The sequence below is a fragment of the Salmo salar genome, chromosome 24 (assembly GCF_965601325.2).
Source record: "Salmo salar chromosome 24, fSalSal1, whole genome shotgun sequence".
NCBI classification, from domain to species: domain Eukaryota; kingdom Metazoa; phylum Chordata; class Actinopteri; order Salmoniformes; family Salmonidae; genus Salmo; species Salmo salar.
The window spans coordinates 6471561-6498627 of NC_138314.1; the positions used below are offsets into that span (position 1 = coordinate 6471561).

The window sequence follows — 27067 nt, forward strand, 5'->3', positions numbered from 1 at the left end:
AAAACCACTAATCACTCAGCACTACTCTCACCCAAAAACAGACCATGGTTAGAAAAAGGCAAGGTCTGCACTCATAGTATTGAGCTGATACAAGGAAATGTATTTGATATACTATTTATATTGCCTATAGTTAGGACCAGTGGGTAGCATGGCACAGGGGGGATGTTTTAGTGACGTCTCTGTCTGACTGTCTGATTCTCAATGAATTGGGTTACGCTTTGTTTTGGTTTTGGCTGCTGCCTGTATCATCTCCTTACTGCTATCAGACTCCTCCCTCCCTCTCCCTCACTACCTTGCTTCTTCTTCTCCATCTCTTTTTCTCTTATATTCCGTCTGTCTCAGTTAAGCCCAGCTTTTCTTACTTCCATGGCGCTCTGGTTTAGGATCAAAACTTATTTTGAAGTACACCAGTGTAGTCGACCGCTGATGAGGTAACAGTGGATGATGTAATTGGTGCCCACAACTTTTACATTAATTTGTCTCGCTGAGGATATCCGCACTGTCCGGTTTACGCCCGATCACAACGGTGCCAAATCTGCTACCACCACTCCCCCTGCTTGGCTTTCAACTACACAGACACTGATGACTAGGTCCACGTGTTTGTTTTGCAAACTCAGGGCCTTGCATATAAATAAACTAATCTTGACATGCATGCCCCAGTCCCCACTAAAGCATGCTGAGTGCCTGCTGGGAGGAAAATAGATCTGCCTTCCCCAGTACAGTGGGTGATGTGTCCTTGGTGTCGCCTTCCCTCTGCCCTCTCCACCGTGGTCCTCTAATGAGCTGTTTGTCAGTACGGCTTTATTATCAATGGTCTGTCATGGGCAGCAAGACTTAACACCTAGTTATTGATTTCCACTGGTGTTGATCATGTCAGGGTTGTTTCCCCCTGTGGGAGTGGAACATGTTTGATGGGTGGGTTGTGTTTGTGGCATGATCTAATAAAGCTTGACAGGTGTTGTATAGGTGATGACTATCCTTTAACCCTGTGAGTGACACCTGGCTATTGCTGTCAGTGAGGAGTCTCATGCGATGCATTCCACGTGGCTCCCCTGCTCATTGATTTAGTGCCAGTAGAACTGATGGAGAGGGACTGGATCTGATGGAGAGGGAGTGTGTGTTTGTGTTGTTTTTACTTATTCCCCCCTCTTTCACCAGCCTTGTACAGAAGTGTTGTTCTTGGACATATTCCACAACTACAGTCAGACACTGACACCAGTGCTGCTGGAGATGGTGCTGAATCTACAAGGTACGTCTCTCATTGTATTGTCCTCTTAAGACAATCATTTCTCATCTTTATGACACCCTGTTTAAATAAAGGTAAAATAAAAACATGTTTCACAAAATGCAGCCGGATTCCTTTCTAACCTGGCCTTGTCCAACCACAGCCTTGGTTGTAGAGGTGTCCACTTAAATGGCTCAGAACATGTGCTGTACAGCACAACCATTCAAGAATCTTTAGGAACACATTCGTTAGATTACCATATGAGATTCCCCCTGTGACACAGACCTGTGGTAAGTTATTCGTTTCCAGAGTGAGTTGTCAGTGCACACAAACACAGGACAATTACAGGGTGTCTTTAGGCCAGTGTTCTCCTCTGACAGAGTTATATTATAGAGGACTGTCAGAGTGAGGAGAAATTAGATAACACTAGATGGGGAAAATTCAATTTTAGCTGAGAGCCAAATATTGATTGTGGGAAGCCACTCAGGCTCCAGCAACAGGGTTGTAAGTGAGAGGGGACAGAGGATTCCATAATTTTCCATGTTCAGCTTATTATCGTTTGTGTGTAGGTTTAACTTGGTGTTCTGTGTGTGATTGCAGGACCAAGCAATGTGGAGGATCCTGTTCAGCTTCTGATGAAGGATGCAGGTGGGTAATCATGAGTCCTTGTGGTCTCACTGCAGTAAGGTCAGAGGTCACGACTCTCTGCAAGGTCCGAAGTACCTCTGTTCCTTAAGTCTGAAGCACAGACATCCAGATGAGAAATGGCGGTTTCAAGTGCCTGGTAGCTCTGACATCACAGGATTTTGACGGACGTTCTCATATACCGTAAATCTCACTGGATCCTTAGTAGATCTCATTCAGGGTTAGAAAATAAGATAAAAGAGGAACATTTCCTGGGGATATTTTTCGTCACTGGGACTTAACTGTAAGTCTAGATGGTGTTTTGGAACACAGAATATCTAGATGAGTCATACCGGTATACAGGAGGACACACTGACGTTCCTGTTCTCTACCTCCAATGATTTACTCCCAAGAGAGACTAAAAACCCCTATTACTCTCCTCTCTCTACCTTATTTTTGACCCTGTACCCTGTCTTCCTCGCCCCATCCCTCTCTAGTTTGACCACTCCTTAAACAAACTATAACTCCCTCTCTGGGTCTCATTTCATAGAAAGACTGTCCTTGTCCTGATGTTGCTTCCAGTATGTGTCCTCCCTCTGTGGTTGTTTGTGCACCACAGGTTCTCCCAGCCCTGTTAATGACATCGTTTGTCCAACACACCAGCACTGTGTTGTCATCTGCTGTCCACATGGTTTACAGTTGACTATTTCTCACGCTATAAAATCCACATCTAGTGTCAGTGGGCTCTTCAGTGTAGTTCCTCAAATGGCCTTTATGGATGGGAATAGTAATACAACGCCGCTGCATCATAGTTTCTGTTTTGTTCCTTATGCCTCACGTTTTCTTAAATTATAAAATGACAAAACCCCAAATTTACAGCTCAGACTATTAGATATCCGATGGCAAGAAAATAGAAATAGATGGCATCTTTCAGTCGTAACAGTATTTCATTGTTGAAAATGTTTTTTTCATTTGTGTGTCCCTATTTGTCCACAGTGTACAATGCAGTGGGGCTGGCGGCATACGAGCTGTTTGACAACATTGATTTTGACCAGTGGTTCAACAATCAGCTTCTGGGCGAGCTACAAGTGAGCCACCACAGGTATGTCATAGGTGTCATAATGATGCATTATTAACAGTGATGGATTGCATTTGTATAGGTGTAATGCTTTTCCAAGAACTTGGAAGTGCTTTCAGTAGGGCGTGACAACTCTCCTGTTACCCAATCCGTGAATTGGTTTCCTCTATTGCCACCCAATGACAGTTGGAGTTACTGTTGACTCAATTGAGCTTCATTTATTTAACCTCCATCCACTGTTTCTCCATCAATCAATGCAAATCACTCCTTTAGCCAAAAAGGACTGTCACTTGGTTAGTAGTTGGTGTCACTAGAAACATCCAGACTCAGGCTGTGATGACTCAGCTAAAAGAAGAGTGAGGGAGAGACAGTGTTTGAAGGAGATGAGGAGGAGGAGGAGAGGGTAAAGGTGGAATGTGTGATCTCATGTAGTACAAAGGAACCCTCTCGACACTTGTGGTCAAACACACAAAGGAAGTGATGTCCCAACGACGGTGTGATGTCACAGTGCAGGTGTGGTGATGTCACAATGGGGCTTTAATGGGGGTGTTCTTTCCATGGAATGAAAATGGCTCGAGCCTCTCTCAGCCTCTCGGACACATCAAAGCACACAGACTTACTTTAGTTAAAGTAGCACCATCTGGCCTTATCATGTATCTGTGGTGGGTGAGCTGCTGCTCTTCAAAGAGAGAGAGTATTTTTAGTCTCTTCAGAGAATAAAGTCAGGTTGATATACAGTATGTGCTCTGATACACTTTTCAACATCGGCTTTTTTTGATCAGTTTCTTTTTTTGCTTGTAGTGAATCAGAGTGAGAGTCTGGGAGATTGTTGAGATGGTAGATATTTGGAACCGTTTGAAAAGCGAAGCACAAATATTGCTTGTGGATAGATTGCTTGTGGATATAAGCGTTTGAACATTGATAATTTCCTGGATTGTCCTTGAATGGAATTTCTCCTGTCAGTCGCTGTGAGCTACTGCTGCTTCTGACATCACGTGGCTTTGACGGTTCTTACAGTTCTGAGGACGCACAACCTGATTGTTTTATTTTCGAGTTAATTTTCTCTCACATAGGATGCGTTTTACATGTAAAAGGCATTTTAATATCAGAGTATTTAGCCTGCCGGTCAGCCCTGACAACGGTATGGTATTTTTCCCACTTCAAATAGCAATTAGCCTATAGGCACGCACCAACGCAGGGTCCACAAGACCTGACACAGATCAATGCGAAACACTCACTAGAAAGCATCCTCTTTCACTGTTGCTATTAGCCTAGTCTACTGTTATCCAAAAACTACAGATATAGTACCCTGAAAACAACTGCACACTGTCTGCTGTTGTGGCATGTTGCATCATTCTGATTGGTTAAGAGAGTAGAGCAATTATAATTTTTGAATATTCGAGTATAAATTTATGATTATTATTTATAGTGAAATAATATCAAATGTCCATCCCAAACAGTTACCAAGGAACAGTGCCTTCAGAAAGTATTCATACCCTTCAAATTATTCCACATTTGGTTGTTACAGCCTGAATTCAAAATGGATTAAATAAAACAAATTCTCACTCGTCTACACACACTACCCCATAATTGGAGGTGTACCTGTGGATGTATTTCAAGGCCTACCTTCAAATTCAGCGCCTCTTTGCTTGACACCATGGGGAAAATCAAAGGAAATCAGCCAAGACCTCAGAAAAACAATTGTACACCTCCACAAGTCTGGTTCATCCTTGGGAGCAATTTCCAAACGCCTGAAAGTATCACGTTGATCTGTACAAACAATAGTACGCAAGTATAAACACCATGGGACCACGCAGCCGTCATACTGCTCAGGAAGGAGACGCGTTCTGTCTCCTAGAGATGAACGTACTTTGGTGCGAAAAGTGCAAATCAATCCCAGAACAACAGCAAAGGACCTTGTGAAGATGCTGGAGGAAAAAGGTACAAAAGTATCTATATCCACAGTAATACGAGTTCTATATCGACATTACCTGAAAGGCCGCTCAGCAAGGAAGAAGCCACTGCTCCAAAATCGCCATAAAAAAGCCAGACTACGGTTTGCAACTGCACATGGGGACAAAGATTGTACTTTTTGGAGAAATGTCCTCTGGTCTGATGAAACAAAAATAGAACTGTTTGGCCATAATGACCATTGTTATGTTTGGAGGAAAAAGGGGTAGACTTGCAAGCCGAAGAACACCATCCTAAACATGAAGCACGGGGGTGGCAGCATCCTGTTGTGGGGGTGCTTTGCTGCAGGAGGGACTGGTGCACTTCACAAAATAGATGGCATCATGAGGCAGAAAAATTATGTGGATATATTGAAGCAACATCTCAAGACATCAGTCAGGAAGTTAAAGCTTGGTCGCAAATGGGTCTTCCAAATGGACGATGACCCCAAGCATACTTCCAAAGTTGTGGCAAAATGGCTTAAGGACAACGAAGTCAAGGTATTGGAGTGGCCATCACAAAGCCCTGACCTCAATCCTGTAGAAAATGTGTGGGCAGAACTGAAAAAGCGTGTGCGAGCAAGGAGGCCTAGAAACCTGACTCAGTTATGCCAGCTCTGTCAGGAGGAATGGGCCAAAATTCACAAGTGGTGATCCTAACTGACCTACGACAGGGAACTTTTACTAGGATTAAATGTCAGGAATTGTGAAAAACTGAGTTGAAATGTATTTGGCTAAGGTGTATGTTAACTTCTGACTTCAGCTGTACATTTTACATATAACACTTTACAATTTACATACATGGTACTTTTATATACAGCAATCACAACAATAATACATTACCAAACATAAGCTCTTTAATTCCACCCCTGAATACTTACTGACTCAAGACATTTCTGTTTTTTTTATTTTATTAATTTGTTCAAATTTCTAAAAACATAATTCCACATTATGGGGTATTGTGTGTGTGTGTGTGTGTGTGTGTGTGTGTGTGTGTGTGTGTGTGTGTGTGTGTGTGTGTGTGTGTGTGTGTGTGTGTGTGTGTGTGTGTGTGTGTGTGTGTGTGTAGGCCGGTGACACAGAATCTCAATTTAATCAATTTTACATTCAGGCTTTAACACAACAAAATGTGGAGAAAGTCAAGGGGTGTGAATACTTTCTGAAAGCACTGTGTATGGTTGGTTAGATAACAAGCTGACCTTTAAAGTTCATATGGATAATCTTGTGAGGAAGCAAAAAAACGACTAAAGCTAAAGCTACTTCCCCAGGGCCTTTACGGAGTTAAGACTTTCTTCTCCTATTGTGCACCAGAGGCATGGAATAGTCTACAATCTATGCTTCACCTAGATGTATTAGTGCCTCTCAGTGAGGTTAAAACTCTGATGCAAGGCTATTCAGGAGGAGTGTACATGTTTCCTCTAGGCTGGATCGTGTTGTTGTGCTGATTGTGTGTTTTATGTTTTGTGATGTTGTATTGATTGCTACTGCCTTCCAGGTCTCCCTTGTAAACGAGACTGTCTCTCATTGGGCTTTTCCTGGTTATGTTTAGGACTATCATAGAAAGAATGAACCAGCTACATTTCCTAATGTTTTTCTTGAAGTTAATCTAGCATTTTACCAGAGGAAAAATAGGCTGGCTTAAAATTAGAATAAGAAGCATTTTAGTTCTATGTTTACAAAATGCAGCAAGATTATTATTATTATTATTATTTATTTTTCCTGTGTGAAATCAGAATTCTGTGTTTTGACACGACCCCTAAGTGTAACTTGCTATCTAAGTGGCTGAGTTAATAAGGTGATGGGGCATCGTAATGTGTTAGCGTTCTGCTGTGTTTGAGAAGTCAAAGCCCTTTGGATTAGTTATTTGTACAGCTGCCACTGCTATCTTGATTTCCTAGTTTTTTTCCCTCCTCTCTGTTCTCTCAGTATGCTCCTCCCCCCTCTTTGCGGAGCATGGCAGGCCCGTTGTCCTAGCGACAACAGACTCCACAACAGACACAGCTTGTAGACATGCTGCTGGAGAGCCAATACTGTTCTTCCTTCAGACAAGCATGCCTCAAAACTTTGTTCATTTGCACAATGTCTCTCGTTCATATTCGCTTGTAAATGTCTAAACTCACCAAACATGACATTCGGTAGTTCCTGTCTATAGATGTGTAACTTTATGAGCTGGATTGACTTATTTTATTTTTCATTTATTTTCATTTGTGCTCGTTAGCATATTTCATTGAAATGTTCTATTACTTGTGCAAATTTTGTTAGCATTCTCTTAATAGACACCCAATGGGCTTTTTAAAAATTGTCTCCCCCTTGTGTACTAAGCTGGTAAAACCGTAAATCCCGGGGTGAGGGAAGGACGGTATGACGATATGAAACTCTGGATACCGCCCAACCCTAGTACTGTTCCGTTTTAGTGGTTTAACATGCAAGTCTGGATCTCAACCGATATAGTTAGGATGCAACCTAAATGGAACTCAATCTTTTATAGATCATTCTGCCACCACAGCACTATATAAGGATTAGGGTGCCATTTGGGATGCATCCTTAGTGTGTATAGCTGAATTGTTTGCTGGTGTTTGTTAATCCGTGTGGGTATTTGTATGGTGAAAAGCAGAGCCAGAGAATTATGGAAGAAGGCATTTGGAATCGAGCCGTTCATTATCTACCATCCGTACTGGGCGGAAGTATACAGACGTAAGAAGGTAAAAAAAAAGAGAAATGCGGGACCGCGAGATGGATAAGAGAGAGAGAGAGACCGATAGAGAGACAGATACTGAGACTGATCCAGCCAGGGCAGTTGCTAAAAGGCATCTGCTGCTTTCTCTGCTGACCTTCTTGTGTGGACACTGTCAGACAGGCAGTGGTTTGGTACGGTCAAGGACAACCGTGTGCACGCGTCTGCCTCAACCTTGCTGTTGGCATTTCCCCCTGCCCGTGCTGCTCGGCCCTCTGGGTAATGGCTGATGGTAGTGGATGGATAAGACTGCATTGTGTTGTAGTAAAGGCCACCACATGTGGCATACCAGTGTTTGGAGGGAGGGAGGGAGGGAGGGAGGGAGGGGAATGATGCTGCAGAGTGATTAGACAGATCACCGTGTTCTTAAAGGGCACCACATGTGGCCCACCTGCACCCTTCACCTACCAGCCTGCTCTTAATACCCACTGGGAGGGGTGAGGGAGGGAGAAAGCAAGAGCCCTTTTCTATTCTCTGTTGAATTGAATACATTCCAGATCTGTGTCTGTTCCTACAGATAGTTTACGATGCGTTAGCAGAGTGCTAAAAGGCCTTTGAGAGAGGCAGTTGGTTTTTATCAGACTGTGGTAGTCAGTGCTCACATGATGTGCCTGCCTGCACGGGTTCACGTTAGGATTTGTGCTTATATAAAGGACTCTAGTGCCAACTCTCTGTTCTCCAGGGCCAGTGTTCTGATGTTCCTGTAGTTTACAATGCATTAGGCGTGCGCTAATCGGCCTTGGAGCCAGTGGCGGGTCTGGTACTCTGAAACTGGCTGCGGTGGTGTATGGTCAGATGCAGGAAGAGGACTCCTCTGGAGTGAGCCATGAAGAGCAGGCCCAGACCCTCCCTCTGACCTAAAGACTCACACATAGCCCTTCTCTCTTTCTCCCTCATCTCTGGGCCAGCGGAAAGGAAATTAAACAGAGTTTTTTTATTAGAGGTCATTAAAGGTACTACATAGGGACATTAAAAATGCAGACGGATGAGTATGGATTAATGAGCATTTGAATTGAGCATTAAGTGATGTTCTGACCTGGAGATATAGGTGTGTAAACTCCATGTCACTGAGAGAGAATTAGCTTTGTCTGTTTTATGCCAATGCTTGTCTTGACACCAACCTGAACGACAGAAAAATATTGTTCATGCCTTTTTTTATTTATTGTGTTCTACTTGGTATTCTGCTGTAAAGCTCTTTGACACTGTCTGCCTTCATAAATGTTTATGATTTAAGGTGAGTCAGTGTGTGATCGATGACTTGTCTGTCTCCACAGTGACACACAGTTTAAATATGAGTAGGTGCATCTGACAGTGACTGTATCGAGTGTGAAATCACATTTACATAAGTATTCAGACCCATTTCTCAGTACTTTGTTGAAGCACCTTTTTGGCAGCGATTACATTTACATTACATTTAAGTCATTTAGCAGACGCTCTTATCCAGAGCGACTTACAAAATGGTGCATTCACCTTATGATATCCAGTGGAACAACCACTTTACAATAGTGCATCTAAATATTTTAGGGGGGGGGGGGTTAGAAGGATTACTTTATCCTATCCTAGGTATTCCTTAAAGAGGTGGGGTTTCAGGTGTCTCCGGAAGGTGGTGATTGACTCCGCTGTCCTGGCGTCGTGAGGGAGCTTGTTCCACCATTGGGGTGCCAGAGCAGCGAACAGTTTTGACTGGGCTGAGCGGGAACTGTGCTTCCTCAGAGGTAGGGGGGCCAGCAGGCCAGTGGTGGATGAACGATTACAGCCCCTGAGTCTTCTTGGGTATGATGCTACAAGCTTGGCACACCTGTATTTGCAGAGTTTCTCCCACTCTTCTCTGCAGATTCTCTCAAGCTCTGTCAGGTTGGATGGGGAGCATCGCTGCACAGCTATTTTCAGGTCTCTCCAGAGATGTTTGATCGAGTTCAAGTCCGGGCTCTGGCTGGGCCCCTCAGGGACATTCAGAGACTTGTCCCCAAGCCACTCCTGCGTTGTCTTGGCTGTGTGCTTAGGGTCGTTGTCCTGTTGGAAGATGAACCTTCGCCCCAGTCTGAGGTCCTGAGCATTATGGAACAGGTTTTCGTCAAGGATCTCTCTGTACTTTGCTCTGTTTATTTTTCCCTCGAATCTGACTCGTCTCCCAGTCCCTGCCGCTGAAAAACATCCCATAGCCTGAGGCTAACACCACCATGGTGCCAACCTGGATGGTGCCAGGTATTCTCCAGATGTGACGCTTGGCATTCAGGCCATCTTGGTTTTATCAGACCAGAGAATCTTGTTTCTCATGGTCTTGAGAGTCCTTCAAGTGCCTTTTAGCAAACTCCAAGCGGGCTGTCATGTGGCTTCCGTCTGGCCACTCTAAATCAAATCAAATGTATTTATATAGCCCTTCTTACATCAGCTGATATCTCAGTGCTGTACAGAAACCCAGCCTAAACCCCCAAACAGCAAGTAATGCAGGTGTAGAAGCACGGTGGCTAGGAAAAACTCCCTAGAAAGGCCAAAACCTAGGAAGAAACCTAGAGAGGAACTAGGCTATGAGGGGTGGCCAGTCCTCTTCTGGCTGTGCCGGGTGGAGATTATAACAGAACATGGCCAAGATGTTCATATGTTCATAAATGACCAGCATGGTCAAATAATAATAATCACAGTAGTTGTTGAGGGTGCAACAAGTCAGTAACACAAGAGTAAGTGTCAGTTGGCTTTTCATAGCCGATCATTGAGAGTATCTCTACTGCTCCTGCTGTCTCTAGCGAGTTGAAAACAGCAGGTCTGGGACAGGTAGCATGTCAGGTGAACAGGTCAGGGTTCCATAGCCGCAGGTAGAGCAGTTGAAACTGGAGCAGCAGCACGGCCAGGTGGACTGGGGACAGCAAGGAGTCATCATGTCAGGTAGTCCTGAGGCATGGTCCTAGGGCTCAGGTCCTCCGAGAGAGAGAAATAGAGAAAGCATACTTAAATTCACACAGGATACCGGATAAGACAGGAGAAATACTCCAGATATAATAGACTGACCCTAGCCCCCCGACACAAACTACTGCAGCATAAATACTGGAGGCTGAGACAGGAGGGGTCAGGAGACACTGTGGCCCCATCCGATGATAACCCCGGACAGGGCCAAACAGGCAGGATATAACCCCACCCACTTTGCCAAAGCACAGCCCCCACACCACTAGAGGGAAATCTTCAACCACCAACTTACCATCCTGAGACAAGGCCGAGTATAGCCCACAAAGATCTCCGCCGCGGCACAACCCAAGGGGGGGCGCCAACCCAGACAGGAAGACCACGTCAGTGACTCAACCCACTCAAGTGACGCACCCCTCCTAGGGACAGCATGGAAGAACACCAGTAAGCCAGTGACTCAGCCCCTGTAATAGGGTTAGAGGCAGAGAATCCCAGTGGAGAGAGGGGAACCGGCCAGGCAGAGACAGCAAGGGCGGTTCGTTGCTCCAGAGCTTTTCCGTTGACCTTCACACTCCTGGGCCAGACTACACTCAATCATAGGACCTACTGAAGAGATGAGTCTTCAGTAAAGACTTAAAGGTTGAGACCGAGTCTGCATCTCTCACATGGGTAGGCAGACCATTCCATAAAAATTGAGCTCTATAGGAGAAAGCCCTGCCTCCAGCTGTTTGCTTAGAAATTCTAGGGACAATTAGGAGGCCTGCGTCTTGTGACCGTAGCGTACGTGTAGGTATGTACGGCAGGACCAAATCGGAAAGATGGGTAGGAGCAAGCCCATGTAATGCTTTGTAGGTTAGCAGTAAAACCTTGAAATCAGCCCTTGCCTTAACAGGAAGCCAGTGTAGGGAGGCTAGCACGGAAGTCTTCCAGTTTGGTGTGGCGCCATTTCCGTTCCAATTTTCTGGAAGCTTGCTTCAGAGCTCGTGTATTTTCTGTATACCAGGGAGCTAGTTTCTTATGACAAATGTTTTTCGTTTTTAGGGGTGCAACTGCATCTAGGGTATTGCGCAAGGTTAAATTGAGTTCCTTAACTGATTTTTGTCCTCTGACGTCCTTGGGTAGGCAGAGGGAGTCTGGAAGGGCATCAAGGAATCTTTGGGTTGTCCGAGAATTTATAGCACGACTGTTGATGCTCCTTGGTTGGGGGTCTGAGCAGATTATTTGTTGCGATTGCAAACGTAATAAAATGGTGGTCCGATAGTCCAGGATTATGGGGAAAAACATTAAGATCCACAACATTTATTCCACAGGACAAAACTAGGTCCAGAGTATGACTATGGCAGTGAGTAGGTCCAGAGACATGTTGAACAAAACCCACTGAGTCGATGATGGCTCCGAAAGCCTTTTGGAGTGGGTCTGTGGACTTTTCCATGTGAATATTAAAGTCTCCAAAAATGTGAATATTATCTGCTATGACTACAATGTCCGATAGGAATTCAGGGAAGAACGCTGTATATGGCCCAGGAGGCCTGTAAACAGTAGCTATAAAAAGTGATTGAGTAGGCTGCATAGATTTCATGACTAGAAGCTCAAAAGACGAAAACGTCTTTTTTTTTCTTTTCTTTTTTTATATAGAAATTTGCTATTGTAAATGTTAGCAACACCTCTGCCTTTGCAGGATGCACGGGGGATATGGTCACTAGTGTAACCAGGAGGTGAGGCCTCATTTAACACAGTAAATTCATCAGGCTTAAGCCATGTTTCAGTCAGGCCAATCACATCAAGATTATGATCAGTGATTAGTTCATTGACTATAACTGCCTTGGAAGTGAGGGATCTTACATTAAGTAGCCCTATTTTGAGATGTGAGGTATCACGATCTCTTTCAATAATGGCAGGATTGGAGGTATTTTATTCTAGTGAGATTGCTAAGGCGAACACCGCCATGTTTAGTTTTGCCCAACCTAGGTCGAGGCACAGACACGGTCTCAATGGGGATAGCTGAGCTGACTACACTGACTGTGCTAGTGGCAGACTCCACTAAGCTGGCAGGCTGGCTAACAGCCTGCTGCCTGGCCTGCACCCTATTTCATTGTGGAGCAAGGGGAGTTAGAGCCCTGTCTATGTTCGTAGATAAGATGAGAGCACCCCTCCAGCTAGGATGGAGTCCGTCACTCCTCAACAGGCCAGGCTTGGTCCTGTTTGTGGGTGAGTCCCAGAAAGAGGGCCAATTATCTTCAAATTCTATCTTTTGGGAGGTGCAGAAAACAGTTTTCAACCAGCGATTGAGTTGTGAGACTTTGCTGTAGAGCTCATCACTCCCCCTAACTGGGAGGGGGCCAGAGACAATTACTCGATGCTGACACTCTACCATGCAGGCCTGATTGATGGAGTGCCGCAGAGATGGTTGTCCTTGTGGAAGGTTCTCCCATCTCCACAGAGGAGCTCTGTCAGTGTGACCATCGGGTTCTTGGTCACCTCCCAATTTCTTCAACCTCATTGCTTGGTCTTCAATTTGACATGCACTGTCAACTGTTGGACCTTATACAGACAGGTATATGCCTTTCCCAATCAATTGAATTTACCACAGGTAGACTCCAAGTTTTAGAAACATCTCAAGGATGATCAATGGAAACAGGATGCACCTGAGCTAAATTTGAATCTCCTAGCAAAGGGTCTGAATACTTATAAATTTGCCAAGTTTTCTTAACCTGTTTTTTCTTTGTCATTATGGGTTATTGTGTGTAGATTGATGAGGGGGAAAAATTATTTTATCCCTTTTAGAAAAAGACTAACATAACAATGTGGAAAAAGTCAATGGGTGTGAATACTTTTCGAATGCGTTGAATGTATGTGTATGTACAATTCCAGTCAAGAGTTTGGACACGCCTACTCATTCACAAGTTTTTCTTTATTTTTACTATTTTCTTCATTGTCGAATAATAGTGAAGACATCACAACTATGAAATAACACACATGGAATCATGTAGTAACCAGAAAAGTGTTAAACAAATTCTTCCAAGTAGCCACCCTTTGCCTTGATGACAGCATTGCACACTCTTGGCATTTCTCAACCATCTTCACCTGGAATGCTTTTTCAACAGTCTTGTAGGCGTTCTCACATATGCTGAGTATTTGTTGGCTGCTTTTCCTTCACTCTGCGGTCCAACTCATCCCAAACCATCTCAATTTGGTTGTAGTCGGGTGATTGTGGAGGCCAGGTCATCTGACGCAGCACTCCATCACTCTCCTTTTTGGTCAAATAGCCCTTACACAGCCTGGAGGTCATTGTCCTGTTGAAAAACACATGATAGTCCCACTAAGCCCAAACCAGCTAGTTTCATCATAGTGCTTGAAGGTTTTTGCGACTGCACTTGAAGAAACTTTCAAAGTTCTTGAAATTTTCCGTATTGACTGACCTTCATGTCTTAAAGTAATGACGGACTGTAATTTCTCTTTAATTGTTTGAGCTGTTCTTGCCATACTATGGACATGGTCTTTTACCAAATAGGGCTATCTTCTGTATACCACCACTACCTTGTCACAACACAACTGATTGGCTCAAACGCATTAAGAAGGAAAGAAATTCCACAATTGAACTTTTAACAAGGCACACCTGTTAATTGAAATGCATTCCTGGTGACTACCACATGAAGCTGGTTGAGAGAATGCCAAGAGAGTGCAAAGCTGTCATCAAGGCAAAGGGTGGCTATTTGAAGAATCTCAAATATAAAATACTTTTTTGATTTGTTTAACCTCTTGGGGCTAGGTGGGACGCTAGCGTGCCACCCGTGGTGCACTCCATCAACAGCAGGTGCATTTCAAGAGCGGCAAATTTGAATCCAAATAAATGTCAAAATTCAAATTTTTCAAAAATACAACTATGTTACACCATTTGAAAGATAAACATCTCCTTAATCTAACCACGTTTTACGATTTCAAAAAGGTTTTACGGCGAAAGCATAAATTTAGAGTATGTTAGGACAGTACATTTACAAGAGTTGTGTGTAATGTTTTGTCAAGTCAAAGACAGGGTCACCAAAACCATAAAACCAGCTAAAATGATACACTAACCTTTTACAATCTCCATCAGATGACACTCCTAGGACATTATGTTAGACAATGCATGCATTTTTAGTTCTATCAAGTTGATATTTATATCCAAAAACAGCGTTTTACTATGGCATTGATGTTGAGGAAATCGTTTCCCTCCAATAACCGGCAGTCAAGTCAGCGTCACAAATTAAATAATTAAAATTAGAAAACATTGGTAAAATATTATATTGTCATTTAAAGAATTATAGATTTACATCTTTTGAACGCAATCAACTTGCCAGATTTAAAAATAACCTTACTGGGAAATCACACTTTGCAATAATCTGAGCACTGTGCCCAGAAAAATACGCGTTGCGATACAGACTAGACGTCATGTTGGGGAGATCTAAAATCGAAAATACTATGTAAATAATCCATTACCTTTGATTCTCTTCATCAGATGTCACTTCCAGGTATCACAGGTCCATAACGAATGTAGTTTTGTTCAAAAAAGCTCATCATTTATGTCCAAAAATCTCCGTCTCGTTAGCACATGATGTAAGCCAGCCGGACTTCTCGTCATGAACGAGGGGAAAAAATATATTTCCGTTCGTTCAAACATGTCAAACGTTGTATAGCATAAATCATTAGGGCCTTTTTTAACCAGAACATGAATAATATTCAAGGTGGACGAATGCATAGTCTTTTATAACGTATTGGAACGAGGGTACCCAACATGAAGTAGCGCGCCAGGTGTCTAATGGGACATCACCGTTCCATGGCTCTTGTTCGGTCAGATCTCCCTCCAGAAGACTCAAAACACTTTGTAAAGGCTGGTGACATCTAGTGGAAGCAATAGGAAGTGCCAAAATATTCCTAAACCCCTGTGTTTTTCAATGGGATAGGTTTAAAGTCAATACAACACATCAGGTATCCACTTCCTGTCAGAAAATGTCTCAGGGTTTTGCCTGCCAAATGAGTTCTGTTATACTCACAGACACCATTCAAACAGTTTTGGAAACTTTAGAGTGTTTTCTATCCATATATAATAAGTATATGCATATTCTAGTTACTGGGTAGGATTAGTAACCAGATTAAATCGGGTACATTTTTTTTATCCAGACGTGCAAATGCTGCCCCCTAGACCCAACAGGTTAACACTTTTCTGGTTACAACATGATTCCATATGTGTTATTTCATAGTTTTGATGTCTTCACTATTATTCGTCAATGCAGAAAATAGTACAAATAAAGAGAAACTCTTGAATGAGTAGGTGTGTCTAAACTTTTTACTGGTACTGTATATATAAATATATATATAAATATATAAATACTGTCAAAACACTACACGGCTTCAGAATTTTCAGATGTTCTTGTTCAGTGAAAATGAATTTGAATTTATCTTTATCTGCGCTAATTTTATATGTCAGCCTAATTAAATTGCCGCTAATTCACCAGTCCCCTCTTAATAACAGATCAGTGACATGTTAAGTGTCTTTCAGCCTACATAATGAGTGGGGGTGGTTTTAAGGGATGGGGCTTTGCTACAGTACCTGCTCTCTTTGTCTCTAGTGTAGCTCTCCCAATCGGCGAACTAGCTATCGTTATGTTACACTATATGAATGTGTGTCAACGCCTCACTGTCATCTCCTCCTCTGTTGTCCAGAGGTGCGTTCTGTTCGCTTGAATGCATGCTACTTCAAGTTGCGAAACGGTTTATACTGAATGACATGTTTCCCCAAAATGTTCTTGTATGTTTGTTCCCATTTGGTGGGTGTGGCGAGGTGTGGCTTGAAGCAATGCGTGATGTAGTTAAAGGGCATTGGCCATGCTGACAGCGTTCCACAACCTGACCCCCTCCACCATTTTTCAACTGGCCGTTCATTACGGCACCGTTTCCGTTTCCAATTGAACGTTCCAGAATGTAAAAACGTACTGAACGCAGCCCTGGCCGCTGATTGGTTCTCCCCCTCCCTCTGCTGTCCAGGTACAAGCTGATTCGTCGGCGGGTGATCTGGCTCATAGGTCAGTGGATATCAGTGAAGTTTAAATCCGAACTACGGCCGCTGCTCTACGAGGTCATCCTTAACCTCATGCAGGACCCAGACCTAGTGGTGGGCACGCCACGCCCCCCCCCCCCCCCCCCACACCACACACACACACACTAAAGAGTAATGAAAGCCATGATTAAGCTGTTAGACACAGTTAATATAGTGACTACAGGTCCTTTAGTAGCAACAAGTGTTATTCACACACTTTACAAGGCAGGACAAATGGCCAGTTAGTTCTGTCGAGATGCCAGAGCTTGTTAATTGGAAATCTTTGTTGTGTGAGCTTCAGGACATTAACTCCATGCTAACATGATCTACTTGTAGTACGCTAATTGCTAAGCTGCTTCTAATAAACTTCGCATCCATGATGGCTTACTGGCTAATTAGCCTGTAGAAGTGATACTCTATACACAGTGTCCTAGAGTCAACTCTGCTCTGACATGTCTCTAGCTACATCTGTAACAGAAACACTGTTTGGAAGTCTGCTTCTAAACAGTTTGGAAGTCTGCTGAATTATATTCAGAACCGATATTTGCCCCAAATAGACTTGAGATTGCCTCCATTACCCACAGTACCCAATCACACACAGATCTCTCACTTGAAGAGAGAGAATTACAGACCAGCATTTCCGTTAAGAGGGTGGGTGGTTGGGGAGTGTTCAATAACATGCCATTTGTAGAGATTTGAAAACTGTTGCCGGCTAGCCACCCTCTGCTGCTGTGTTGGGCCTGTACTACTCACTTTTACTACTCACATGAAGGACTGTTTCCAGCGTGGGATGTGTTGTGTCTGGTCCACATACAGTACTGACCTTACTCTACGTAAAGTAGTTGGACAACACTCATGCATCACCCTTAAAGTCCCTCTGCTCTGCACATGGAATGGTTCTCGATTGATTACTCACAGGCTAGCCGTCCAAATTATTTAGACCTTCTGATCAATACTGCCTCCTTCAATTAGGGACTGCTGGGGCCCTGATTGGTGGTATTATTGTCAGAGTAATTGAGGATAGCCACTCACGGTCTGACTCTGAAAACGTATTAATCAAACCAGCTACTGGTTATCAATAACTCCAGACACCAATAACCTGGTCCCCTGTCCAGTAACGTGAATGTTTTGTAACCAATCACCTCGTCATTCTGAGCGGAAGTAGACCACTAATGTATTCAGTTAGGAAACAATTAACAGTATTATACATTATTCCAAAGTAATTATTATTAAATAATGTTATAAATACTTCCGTGTAATATTACTGCCTTTTAAGTGTGCAAGTAAAAGCAATTTGCATGGTTTGGTAGACCATGATCAAAAAGTGTATTTGAAATTCTGTAATTTGTTTGTGCATTTAGTATTTAGGGAAATGTTTAGAGGGAAAAGAGTGAGAGAGATGATGATTAAAGAGAGGGATTTTTGCATGAGAAAGATCAACACACACACACACACACACACACACTGGACCACACTGGACCACACACTGGGCATTTATCAGTGATATTTATGAGGTGAGTCACACTAGTCATAGATATCCATCCCCTGTAGACAGCTCAGCTGGCTGGCAATTCCTCAGTCCTCGTCCTCGCTTTTCAGACCCATCTGATTTCTGCCCTGTTTACCAAAACCTCGACTGAAAATACTTCCTGGTGACATTTCTGATTCCTTCAATTTGCCAAGCCCTACCTCTACTCAGCAGAAAGAAAGTTCCCATAACCATTAAGGCTGCTTCACGCTGTGGCGGTGGCACTCTTCAGCCCATTGTGGCCCGTTTTCTGTCACTCCAGCTAGGCTGTTTGTCATCTGAGCTCTATAGAATAGCAGGGTGAAAGCTAGAGAAGGGCTGTAGAACATCAAAAAAAAAAAAAACTGATTTCACTGACGTCTTTAGTGAGTGTCGTAGTTATTATCCATGCTGTGGGATGTCTGAGTTGGTGTCGCTTACCCACAACAAATGAAATGGAGGTGATTGCATTGACTGCAGAAAGGGAACACAGACGCACAGGAAATCGATCTTCCGAGGTATATAAACTGAACAGAGATGGAGATGTGAGAATCGAGATTTGCTTATTTAAATGTCATTGTCTGCTTCTGCCCGGTAACAGGGTCAAATTGCTGGCCTTTTCATGCCCACCTTTTTAGACCAGTGCTAGCCAATCCGAGAATGCAAAAGCTCTAGGCCTATTGCTTCTCCCAGCCGGTAGATGTCATAGGAATGAAAGGAAATGCAGTTTATTCTTATCAGTTGAATCGAATCTCACTAAGGGTGGCATTGTGTTTCTAAAGCAGCAGAGCAAACGTAGTTATTACTATAAGTTATATGCACCAAGCCCGTTCATTCTTTTCACTTACTGCCATAGTGTCAAATTGTCGGCCCATATGCCGACTTGTCAATATAGGCGCTGACTAGTATTAATTCATCAAATGTGCAATGTATGCTCAATATACAGTTCACAGAGACCAAAAATATTTTCACTTGAATGATTGTCAAGGCAGGGTTTCAAAGTGGTGCTTTCACTTAATGGTTTTTGTTGATGACTTTTGGACTAGGCTATTCAACTGCTGGGCCGATACTGTGTCAGAGCTTTTATTGACTGCCCGTCGTACTTGGTTTAACATTAGCAGTGAGAGAAAGGCCCTACGCTCTCTCACACACACACACACACACACACACACACACACACACACACACACACACACACACACACACACACACACACCTGCTGAACTCTTGTCACTGACAGTAGGTTGTAGTCACTCCATTGTTCCACTCCGGGCCCAGACTTGTTTTCCTCTCCTAGGTCTAATCATTTGTTCCTGTCGTAGACATGAGCTTCATCACATTGGCAGTGGTAGATTACACAGAGGAGACAGTCAATAACACTGGACGTCTTACAACACCCCATGAAAGTGACACGGCAATTTTACTTCAGTGTTCTCAAGTCTTCTCTTTTCAATTTTAGTTTTGATTATTTTATTTATGAACATGAAATGCACTATGCATTATGTGGGCTGAATGCTGAAACAACACAGAATAAAAAAAGGAATAAAAAGTCCCATGATGGTTGTGACTGTCCATTACTGCTTATTACTTAATAAACATCACTTATTCACTTTACTGGAATAAAATATTTTAGTTGTGTATATTACATTTTATTTGATGACTTATTTAATTCCAATTCATCATCTTATCACTATAGAGCTGCTACCGATGCTGTTGACAAATTCACAATTTGAGTAGTTCTTCAAAGTAAATAAGGCATACTTTTATGACTGCTGAATACCAACTAACAATCACTTACATAATCTATTTTCAGGAGATACACGACATATACAAAAGTATATGGACACCCCTTCAAATGAGTGGATTCGGCTATTTAAGCAACACTCTTTGCGGACGGGTGTATAAAATCGAACACACAGTCATGCAATCTCCATTGACAAACATTGGTTGTAGAATGGCCTTAACGAAGAGCTCAGTGACTTTTCACCGTGGCACCGTCATAGGATGCCACCTTTCCAAAAAGTCAGTTTGTCAAATTTCTACCCTGCTAGAGCTGCCCCGGTCAACTGTAAGTGTTATTGTGAAGTGGAAACATCTAGGAGCAACAGCGTCACAAGCTCACAGAATGTGTAGCACTTAAATCATATTTTCTTGGTTGCAACACTCGCTACCGAGTTCCAAACCTTTGGAAGCAACATCAGCACAATAACTGTTTGTCAGGAGCTTCATGAAATTGGTTTCCATGGCCGAGCAGCCTCACATAAGCCTAAGAACACCATGCACATTGCAAAGCGTCGACTGGAGTGGTGTAAAGCTTGCCGCCATTGGACTCAGGAGCAGTGGAAACACGTTCTCTGGAGTGATGAATCACGCTTCACCATCTGGCAGTCTAACGAATGAATCTGGGTTTTGGCGGATGCCAGGAGGATGCTACCTGCCCGAATGCATAGTGCCAACTAAAGTTTGGTGGAGGAGAAATAATGATCTGGGGCTGTTTTTCATGGTTTGGGCTAGGCCCCTTAGTTCCAGTGAAGGGAATCTTAACGCTACAGCATACAATGATATTCTAGATAATTCTGTGATTCCAAAACAGTTTGGGGAATGCCCTTTGTTGTTTCAGCATGACATTGCCCCTGTGCACAAAGCGAGGTACATACAGAAATGGTTTGTCGAGATCAGCATGGAAGAACTTTGAGTGGTCTGCACAGAGCCCTTACCTCCACACCATCGAACACCTTTGGGATGAATTGGAACGCCAACTGCGAGCCAGGTCTAATCGCCCAACATCAGTGCCCTACCTCACTAATGCTCTTGTGGCTGAATGGAACCAAGTCCCCACAGCAATGTTCCAACATCTAGTGGAAAGCCTTCCCAGAAGAGGGGAAGCTGTTCTAGCAGCAAAGGGGGGACCAACTCCATATTAATGCCCATGATTTTGGAATGAGATGTTCGACGAGCAGGTGTCCACATACTTTTGGTCATGTGGTTTACCTCGTGAAGCAACTGCTCTCCCTCTCGATCACGCATTCTTCTGTCTCTTCTCGTAGCAGGTGTAAAAGAAATGCACAGACCGGACAACTAGGAGCAATGGATTATGGTCATTGTAGTTAATTACCACGTTTGATTAGATTTTCTGCAGTGTATAATATTGGCTTTTTGGAAACTACAACTCCCTACTACATCGCACAGTTCAAGCTTGATCTGATTTATCTCTAGAGAAACTGCGCAATGTGCCCATTGAGCTCACAGAAAAAATGTGAACGAAATTGAATTGAAGTAATTGAGCCGATGTCTGTCAATTATTTGTTTCAAAACCTGACATTTCAGTTAATTACCTTGCTCATCACAATCACCCACAACAAAAACCTTAAGTTCATCTCTTATTCTTAGTCGGTCTTCTCTCAACTGTGAGTACAGCTCCGTATTCAGCCCCATCCCAGAGATATTTGGCAGAATACCAATGTTTTGTTTTTGTTCTAAAGGTGCGGATCGAGACGGCCACAACTCTGAAACTCAATATCCTTCTCATTTAATCTATTTTGCTGAAATACAAATGTTTTGCTTCTTTCAAAAATCCATATTGTTATGAACCTCTTTTCCTGTCACTGTGAAGTCTCTCTGTGAAGATGAACCTCTTGTAAGACCTGTCAGTTTCTCTTCCTTAATGTGTCATCACCTGTCGACGACTTTGAGTTCCGGACAGAACAGTTCTTACCGGTGAGTGCCTTTTCTAGAGGAGAAATGTTTTTAAAGAATGTTGCTAATCATCTTCTATTCTGGCCTTGCTTTTTTTAGATACATTTTTGGGGGGTAAATGCATGGTATGCGTTAATGGGATATTAAAATGCTCTCCCTCCCTCTTTCTCTCTCTCCCTCTACCGCCCTCCTCTCTCACCCTTTAGTATCTGGAGTCTATTTTCAGCCTGCTATTCCAGCTGCTGCAGCAGGTGACAGAGTGTGACACTAAGATGCAGGTCCTCCATGTGATCTCATGTGTCATTGAGAGGGTCAACATCCAGGTGAGGGTTCAAATCCCAAAGAGCTCATTGCCTAAAAAGGTTTTTATTTGTATTTATTTTTTACTAAGGTCATGGTAGGATACACATTAGGATATGCACATCTAATGGATTTCTAGTAGCTGGGTTAAAAAACGCCACAGAATTTAAAGAAATACAGTGGCATCCATTACCTTTGATTGATTTATTAGGGGACAGCCCTTGCTGTTAAGAACAACCATCATGTAACCGATATGCAGCATTTCTCAGCCTGCTCCCCCTCAGGCTAGAGGAAACAAAGCGACTTTCTAAGAGCAAAAGAAACCAGTCACTCATCACTTTCTCAGACAGTCGCATTCAACTGCAGGGTTCTGCCGTCCTTCCACTGATAATGTGTTTGTCAGTCATCACAAGTCATGAAGTGAACTCTGAGCATGACGAAAGCTCTCACTCACCATTTTTGTTTTTCTTTTGTCCTTCTAGCTCTTTTAGAATAGTTTTATGATCCGTCATGTACCATCGAATTGTTTTACTAAATCTACTCGGTGTTTGTCAGCCATTGATGACCTTTATTCTTTGACCCCTGTATTATTCAGCGGGGTACTCTATTTCTCCTCAACGCTCTCTTGACTTCACTCCCTCATAAATGGCTTCCACTCCAGTCAACTGTCATTATATTTAAATCGCCTGTCTTAACTGCCTGTGAGCGAGAACGCAGTCACATGAATATTCTATTACACCTCACAGGGAATTCTTAAAGGCAAAAAAATAAAGAAATAATGGGGTAGAAAAGGCATAATGAAACCATTGCTTGGAGATGGGAGATTTTTTTTCCTTCTCTTTCTCTTCTGAATTTACAAATCACCCTTTAGAATGGCTTGGTTCCCTCTCATCTTCTTTAAAGGGCTGCATTTGAAAGCTGTCTCTTTTTGTGATTCTCTTTTTTTCTTTTTCCCTCTGCTCCTTAAAAATGTGTAACGGTGCAAGACATTCAAACGCGGAGCTCTCAGAAAGGGAGGGAGGGAAGAAGGGAGGTGGAGGAAAGTGAGAGAAAGAAGTCTAAGAGGGGATTGGGACAGGAAGCGTGGAGGAGCTGGAGCAAGTGGAGAAAGAAAGAGACAGACTCAGTGCCTGAAAATGGGTATGAAAGAAACGGTATAATTACATTTTGGCCCATTGCACTTAGGTAGTTGTAAATCATCGGCCGCAGGTGCTGACATATTTACCAGTTTCGCAGAGGAAAGAGCAACTGGTCTTAGTCGCCATGCCTCTGACTCAATCCAATAAAGATGTAATTATAAACGCCTCCTTTACAGAAAAGCTGCCAGAGAAAGAGAGGGTGTGTGAGCTAGAGGGAGAGAAAGTAGTGTGCGGGCCATGGTAAACTCACTCTGAGCTCTACTGTAGAGTTGCGCATCTGTTAGAGTAGTGCGGCTTCATTTTATATTTGCTAATTTTACTTTTTATTGCCAAGCAGCAAATGAGCACATTTCAGGGAACATTAGCGGCCAGTGAAAAGAGTTAGTCTGTTTGTGTTGGGTACTTCGGATGAATACATTGGTATGGCTGCTTAGGAGAGAACGCATGTGTGAAAAGTAAGCTGTTGGAGTCTTTCTTAATTTTTTTCAAATCGTGTTACCACAAAGAATATCTTGACCTGCTCCCTACCAACCCTACGATTTACACCAGGTGTATTACAAGGAAGGACATTATCCAACAGGTAGAAGGGTTAGGTCTGGCTCAGAATACTTCCCAAGTTAGACATTGTGTTAGTACAAGACGTACGCCCTAACTAGTACAACTGGCACCTGGACCTGTACACACTTCCCAAATGGGACAATAAAGATATTGATTGATTGATTTGGGCTTACACATTCATATTTTATAAAGGCCTTTGTGTTTCTATTGAATGGAATGCTCTGGTGTTTGTTGTTGATCAGATTGTGTTTTCTCTTAGATCCGGCCATATGTAGGCTGTCTGGTCCAGTACCTGCCACTGCTTTGGAAACAATCAGAAGAACACAACATGCTGCGCTGTGCCATACTCACCACACTGGTTCACCTTGTACAGGTATGACACACACGGGGCGGCAGGTAGCCTAGTAGTTAGAGCGTTGGACTAGCAACCGGAAGGTTGCAAGATCGAATCCCTGAGCTGACAAGGTAAAAATCTGTTGTTTTGCCCCTGAACAAGGCAGTTAACCCACTGTTCCTAGGCCGTCATTGAAAATAAGAATTTGTTATTAAATAAAGTTAAATAAAGGTAAAATATTGATCTTTTTTAAATACACTGTCTTGCCCCTTAGCCCTTCGTTGCCGTTTGTCATTGCTTCTCCTAGTGTGCGTTTGAATAACCGTATACTGGGGTATTTTGAAATGCCGACACTATGATGTAATTTACAAAATAGTCTCCAATACCTACTCAATAAACTGGATGCAGTCTATCACAGTGCCATCCGTTTTGTCACCAAAGCCCCATATACTACCCACCACTGCGACCTGTACGCTCTTGTTGGCTGGCCCTCGCTTCATACTCGTCGCCAAACCCACTGGCTCCAGGTCATCTACAAGACCCTGCTAGGTAAAGTCCCGCTTATCTCTGCTCGCTGGTCACCAAAGCAGCACCCACCTGTAGCACGCGCTCAAGCAGGTATATCTCTCTGGTCACCCCCAAAGCCAATTCCTCCTTTGGCTGTCTCTCCTTCCACTTCTCTGCTGCCAATGACTGGAACGAACTACAAAAATCTCTGAAACTGGAAACACCTATCTCCCTCACTAGCTTTAAGCACCAGCTGTCAGAGCAACTCACAGATCACTGCACCTGTACATAGCCCATCTATAATTTAGCCTAAACAACTACCTCTTCCCCTACTTTATTTATTTATTTATTTATTTATGTATTTAGCTCCTTTGCACACCATTATTTCTATTTCTACTTTGCACTTTCTTCCACTACAAATCTACCATTCCAGTGTTTTACTTGCTATATTGTATTTACTTTGCCACCATGGCCTTTTTTGCCTTTACCTCCCTTATCTCACCTCATTTGCTCACATTGTATATAGACTTATTTTTCTACTGTATGTTTGTTTTACTCCATGTGTAACTCTGTGTTGTTGTATGTGTCGAACTGCTTTGCTTTATCTTGGCCAGGTCACAATTGTAAATGAGAACTTGTTCTCAACTGGCCTACCTGGTTAAATAAAGGTGAACAAAAGAAGAAAAATAAATTCAATACCGTAAAGCTTGCCTTTTTAGTGTAGGCTCATATTCATCAGTGCAAATTGTAGTAAAACCTTTTGCAACTGAAAAGTTTTTTGGAGCGGAAGCTAGTCTTATTGGACAAATCCAGGTCGTCCCTCAGTTTCGCTCCTTTTTCTTCCATTTGCTGTCTAGTGACTACGACCCTATCTTAACCAGGGTCTGTGTCAATATACTGTGTAGTAAAGTACAATTTCAGTAAACAAGTAGTGCCATGGACACATACACAACATCGTAATCTTTACCCCCTCATAATGTGGTGTGCTTATGTCATTTCCTGTGTGATGTCATCACAGGGCCTGGGGGCGGAGAGTAAGAACCTGTATCTCTTCCTGCTTCCTGTGATCCAGCTGAGTACAGATGTCTCGCAACCACCGCATGTCTACCTGCTAGAGGACGGACTGGAGCTGTGGTACGTACACAGACAGAGACAAACAGTTCCACACAGAGACAAACACACACAAACTCAGCCCTGAGAGCAGACTGATACTAACGGTCTCTGTCACTCCTCTAAAGGCAGACGTTAATCAGGCACTTACAGCACTCACCTTTGTTCCATCCCACCCTCTGTAGCTCTCTCTCTCATTCCCCTCTTAGATTTTTCCCTCTTTTTCTTCCCTCTGCTTTCTCTCACCCATCTCTCTCTTTCTCTCTCTGTTTCTCTTTCTCTCGCTCTCTCTCTCGCCCCCCCCCCTTACGTGACATTGATTTTACCTTTGCTTCCTTCCAGATAAACAGTTGTGACCGAAATACGTGTTTTACCTCATTTACTGAGTCATTTGTGTTAACAGCTTCTCTTTTTTTCCCACCTGCTGTCTCGCAATATTTTGTGTTCTTTCTCGCGGTCCGTCACAAAATTGTTGTTCTCCCCTTTCTCTAGCTCTATCCTTCTCTCCCTATTTCTCTCTTTGCTTCAATCACTCTCTTTCACATTCATTCATGCCCTCTGATGGGTGATGACGACAAGTTGAAAGTAGGCGTAACACACAATGCACATTTTCCTGTGCAACTAGAGCTCTGAAAAGAAGACATTTAAATTTGTTCAAAATGGTTCTCCTTACAGAGCCATTTTGTAGTAAACGATCCCATTGTGGAAGGCCTTTCTGGCTTGCAAAAGCTTGAACGCTGAGGCCTTAGCGTGGCTCGTCTTTTGTTGTGCCTTTTGATGACGTTGGCCTAGTTACACATGGTTAGCAGTGATAAGAGGGATTACGCGTCCTATCTCTGAGCCGGTGTGTCAAACAGGACAGTCTTTGAACGAGCACATTGTTTGCTTTTAAATTCTCATCTCGAAGGGCAAGACGTCTGCAGTGACGTGCTAGAATGAGCTTGAGTTGCTCTCAATAGACTGACTCAATTGACTGCGATGAACCATTGTCATGGTTTGAGTTTGATTGACTCATTCAGACAGATTCTTCTTTTATGGTTTGGCCACACATTGACACGTTGACGTTTCTTCTCCAGCCATAGATATGTACATATTCTGAATCTCAAACATAGTTTTTGTAGTGTTAGCTGTTCTGTTCCATTGGTAAAGCATGGTGCTTGCAACGCCAGGGTTGTGGGTTCGATTCCCACTGGTGACCAGTGTGAAAATGTATGCTCTCACTACTCTTAAGTCGCTCTGGATAAGAGCGTCTGCTAAATTACTAATGTAAACTGTAAATCTAGGGCTCTGTTATGGTCTGGTCAGCAGCTTTAAATGCTTCTGTGACGCTAACTC

General features: G+C 43.1%; 1 protein-coding gene across 1 annotated transcript in view; it reads left to right on the forward strand.

Annotated features, from left to right (window-relative positions):
- The window catches only part of ipo11 (importin 11), a 255541-nt gene that overhangs the window by 83230 nt on the left and 145244 nt on the right, over positions 1-27067 (forward strand). Inside the window, exons 13-21 of the mRNA XM_014171158.3 lie at positions 1159-1249; positions 1826-1873; positions 2846-2951; positions 16530-16656; positions 21571-21604; positions 21765-21805; positions 21991-22107; positions 24041-24154; positions 25641-25756. Coding sequence (XP_014026633.1) covers positions 1159-1249; positions 1826-1873; positions 2846-2951; positions 16530-16656; positions 21571-21604; positions 21765-21805; positions 21991-22107; positions 24041-24154; positions 25641-25756 — 794 coding nt within the window. The remainder of the gene's footprint in view (positions 1-1158; positions 1250-1825; positions 1874-2845; positions 2952-16529; positions 16657-21570; positions 21605-21764; positions 21806-21990; positions 22108-24040; positions 24155-25640; positions 25757-27067) is intronic.